Consider the following 4,825-nt stretch of genomic DNA (forward strand, 5'->3'; position numbering starts at 1 on the left):
GTGGTTACACCTGACCCCCCTCACCCCAGGTGGTTACCCCTGCCCCCCCATCGCCAGCCTGATGAACGTCTTCACGCCGCCGCTCCTCCCAGGACCAGAGCATCTCCACCCGCTCGCCTCCTCACACCTTTCCAATCTCCACATCATAATTGGTGAATAAATGGCTGTTTATAAACTGAAGTGAACATCAAAATCTGAGGTAATGAAATCTTATCAATGTTTTCCGTGCGCTGAATTATTTGCATATAAATGACATAATATATTAAGTCTCTGCGGCCGGCCTCTAACTGGGAGGAGTAAATATTTTCGCTCTGCTTTGACTCGTCGGTGCGACACCAGGAAACGAGATGCTAATTGAAGAGAGGAGAGCATCTTTATGTGAAGACTGACATTCAATTATGTTTGTGGGGATCAGATTAGGTGGCGGCCCCAGAAATGTTTGAAAGCAACATTTTGCGGAGCGGCAACTCCGGAGGCGGCTGTAATCTGAATATCCGAGGCGGCGCCGAGCGCAGCGCTCTGACTGGAGCAGCTTCGCTACGACCCGCCGGTAATTGGATGTCCACAGTGAAGTGTTGACAGGAGTGGGAGACGAGGCTGACAGAAACAAAGAGAGGTGGACGGAGAGGCGGGAAGACAAAGCAGAAACCTGGAGAAACAAGAAATCGATGTGAAGAAGAGGCCGGCGAGGAGGATGAAGGAGCCGGAGGAGATCACAGCGTTTGTTCCTGGGAGGGAAGCCGGCCGCGTTTCAGTCATCAGTCATTCAGCTCACAGGCCAAACAAGCCATTACACACCATGAGCTTCCTTATCGGCTCGGCGCCATCAGCAGGCCACCGCCAAGGTCGCTCAGGTCACCCAGCAGCCATAATTACCTCCGTTTTATCTGCATTTATACCGACGCAGCGCAAACAGATAACAGAACATAAACATGTTTACAGTGCAGAGGACTGGAAATGATCTGATGATTGATTACAGCTCAGAAACGCAACAGGAAGTGGATTAGAGGCGAACTCAGAAAACACACAGTCACCTTCAGGAGCAAAACCCCACAGGAGCTTTATGATGTCACACCCACACACCTGATGACATCATCATCTGATCACAGCAGCAGGCCGCCGCCGGCTCTGTCTTCAGCCGACCAGAACCGAAACCAGGCGCTGAATGGACTTAAATAGATTAGAAAAGCTGCTGTTCATCCGGCAGTCAGGAAACAGGATCCTTTCATCGCTGCACTTAAACTTCATTTATCCTGGATTATTTTCCTCTTCCTGTAGAGACTCCACTCTGGGCCCAGAATGTTCTGATGGTCTCTCTGCAAGGCGCGTCTTGTTCAGTGATGTAGTGAAGATCAGATCACATGACCAGGAACAGCAGAGCTGGAGGAAGATTGGGAGTTTCTGCAGTGATGAACGTCTGTCTGCATCTGGGAGAACGGCTCACTAAGTGGCTTCACTCCAGTGTCAATATGCTTCCTGTTTCATCAGATATACTTCCTGTTTCATCAGATATGCTTCCTGTTTCATTAGATATACTTCCTGTTTCCTGTTTCATCAGATATACTTCCTGTTTCATCAGATATGCTTCCTGTTTCATCAGATATACTTCCTGTTTCATCAGATATGCTTCCTGTTTCATCAGATATACTTCCTGTTTCATCAGATATACTTCCTGTTTCATCACAGAAGAAGCTGGGAGTCTCAGCTTCTTCAACAGGGAGAAAATCTCTTAACGTCAGGCTGTGGGGTGATCAGACCTACAGTTTCCATGGTGACTGCGTCAGCAAACGGTGCGCTGCAGCGCCGCCCTGGAGGTGAAAGAATGAACAATTTGTGTCCAGGATGTGTGGGGTCTGCAGAGCCATTAGCTGAATATTTCCTGCTGAGAAAAGTGAAATATTCAGCCAGAATAACTCAACAAAGTTTAACTCTCAGCCAAATATTAATGAGCATATTTGATCAAATTCACCAGAGAAGCTGAATGTGGGGTTATAATCTGCCAGATTAAACCTGTTCAATAAGCCCAGGATGAACACGGCGCTCATGGTGAAGAGGAACCGAGTCAAACTGGACCAGAACCGCATCACGTTTTCCTGATGGTGGATTTCTAACGACACACTCCTTAAAATATTCAGAATTATAAAACCACAATATCCCACAGAGGATTTTAAATGATCTCTGTTTACTGGTTCTTACCCCCCCGCCCCACGTCGGACAACAGGTGAGGGTTTTAGTGACGTCTGATTTTAATGGCTTCCTGTAAACGATAACGACTCTCCTTGATCTTTCTGAGCTCATAAAGCTAAACTCATCAGAGCAGAAATATTAGCTGTCAAACACGCTGCCTCGCATCGATCCGACCGCGGCGTAAAATCAGCCGGGCGGGGGCAAAGCAGGGAGAGGGGGGGGAATAAATGTGCATATCAGGAAGGGTTTTAGTTGGGTGGAGAAAACCGTAAAGGAGCTTCAGCTGATTTCTGTGACAAAATTGATTTTCCAATCTTCTTTAGATTGCTTTCCTGTTCCTGGCTCAGGTGTCGACTGAAACACTCAGAGCTCCACCTGAATTATGTTTCTTCAACATATTCCACACAAACTGTTTCACTTCTTCTGGTGTGAAGCGTTACTTTCCTCCGTCGCAGTGAAACAGTGACGGCCGTCATGTTGGAGTGAACTTCATGATGAGCTCCAGCCAGAGAGGCTCAGAAGGAAGAGTCCAGAAATTATTTCTTAAATCAGGAATAAATCCATGAAACTCCAGGGAAGTTTGAGACGATCCGTCCAGGAAACAGGATATGAACGAATCATAAACCGACTGGCTGTCCAACGTGCACACACACACACACACACACACACACACACACACACACACACACACACACACACACACACACACACAGAAACACGTTTTCCCTTCACTTCTGTACGACTAACAGCCTGTTAAACACTTCAGGTGCTTCTGGGTTTCTTTCTGGAAGCTTCTCCTGGTTTTACTGGGATTTTGTTCCATTCATCCAGACAGAACCAGAGTAACTGGGTCGGGTTTATGGACCCGGAAATGTTTCTCTGGGGCGTGGTCACAGCCCGACATGGAGCAAATAAAATTATTTCTGTAATTCTAACATGAAAACATGAAAAGTTTAAGCTGCTTTAAGACAAAGTTCTGTTTTCTGAATGTGCTTTTCCCTGATAACCAACGCGGCGCTGCAGGTCCACATGCCGCCTCCCATCAAACGGAGCTGGCGGTTCTGATTACATCTCATTTCATTGTACTTTTAATCAATTACTCCTCCATTAAGCGGTTTGCGGCGGCTCAGAGATTGGCTCATCAGGCCACTTAGCCGCCATGCTTGCAGCAGTTCCGGATGGCGGGTTTTCAGCCGGGCTTGTTGGACAGCACCAGGACCAACTGTGTATCACCTCAATTAAAGCGTTCGCTAAATGTCTGACAACAGCTAATATTCCTCTTCCACCAGCGAACCCAATCGATGTTCTGGCATTCGTCACCCTGCCAGAAAAGCAATCACGCCGCCGTCTCGCTCCGGTTAGACGGCGAAATGGAGAGACGCTCGTCTGGCTCACACAAACACACACCTGATCCAGACACACACGCCGCTCTGCTGGCGGCCAGACAAGCCACAGAACGACAAACATAAAGGTTAGCTGTCAGCGCCGGCCATCTGACCGCCGTCTGCGGTCCAAACTCACACTGGTCAGACTGGGAGCGCTGGGCCGACTCACCTCCCTGTCCAGTAAGGACGGAGAAATGACGGTGACGATGTCGCCTTTCTCTGCGTCGATGTAGAACATGTTGGGCGAAGGTTTGTCCGGCGACTGCCTGACGATGTTGTAGCGCAGCACGGCGTTGTCGGTGGCGGGGTCGTCTGCGTCGAACGCAGTCATGGTCATCACCGTGGTTCCTGAGGGAAACGCAGAGACACGCAGGACATCAAACGGCTTTTCTCCACAGGAGACAGCAGGAGAAGATCCAACGCCTTACTGGGCGAGTCTTAAAGGAAAAACGTTTTAAATCCAGCTAAACAAAGAGCTGCTTATACAGGAAAATCCGAGAAAAGAAGAAATCTTCTCTGTTTCAGTTCAACAAACAGAAAAACATGTTCAAAAGTTGGAATCCGTAATATTTCAGTTTCTACCGAATCAACAGGCAGGAAAAGGTTTAAGGAACAGCAAACGTCAGAGACTCAGGAATATAAAATCACATAAAAAACCTGAGATCATCTGGTCGTAAAACATTTCACATTTTAAATGACCTAAACAAATGTTAGATTTAGCTTCAATCTACAGATACTGAAGGCACAATTTGTTTCCATCTTAGCACACAAAATCATTAACTTTGCTTTAAATGAATCCAAAGCTTGATTTTCATTATAACTGACAGAAAAATGAAACATTTTGAATTTTGTAAAATGGTTTAAAACTGTTAGCTCAAAGAGTAGCTTGGCTAACAAACACTGAACATGATGAACTCACGGCTGATTGTGGGTCAAAAAGACTGTTTGGTGGTCAGAACATTTCCACTAGAGTCACGAGAAAACCAGAGAAAACCGGAGAAAACCGGAGGAAACCAGAGGAAACCAGAGAAAACCAGAGGAAACCGGAGGAAACCGGAGAAAACCGGAGAAAACCAGAGGAAACCGGAGAAAACCGGAGGAAACCGGAGAAAACCGGAGAAAACCAGAGGAAACCAGAGGAAACCAGAGGAAAACGGAGAAAACCGGAGAAAACCGGAGGAAACCGGAGAAAACCGGAGGAAACCGGAGAAAACCAGAGAAAACTGGAGAAAACCGGAGGAAACCAGAGAAAA

At 47.1% G+C, this 4,825-nt stretch overlaps 1 protein-coding gene across 1 annotated transcript in view; it reads right to left on the reverse strand.

Moving 5' to 3' along the window:
• cdh13 (cadherin 13, H-cadherin (heart)) overlaps nucleotides 1-4,825 on the reverse strand; it is a 319,277-nt gene that overhangs the window by 115,430 nt on the left and 199,022 nt on the right. The window contains exon 8 of the mRNA XM_015036051.1: nucleotides 3,742-3,920. Within this exon, the coding sequence (XP_014891537.1) occupies nucleotides 3,742-3,920 (179 nt within the window). The remainder of the gene's footprint in view (nucleotides 1-3,741; nucleotides 3,921-4,825) is intronic.

Source organism: Poecilia latipinna, unplaced genomic scaffold (genome assembly GCF_001443285.1).
Source record: "Poecilia latipinna isolate Pla-1442-1.1 unplaced genomic scaffold, P_latipinna-1.0 Scaffold356, whole genome shotgun sequence".
Lineage (NCBI taxonomy): Eukaryota > Metazoa > Chordata > Actinopteri > Cyprinodontiformes > Poeciliidae > Poecilia > Poecilia latipinna.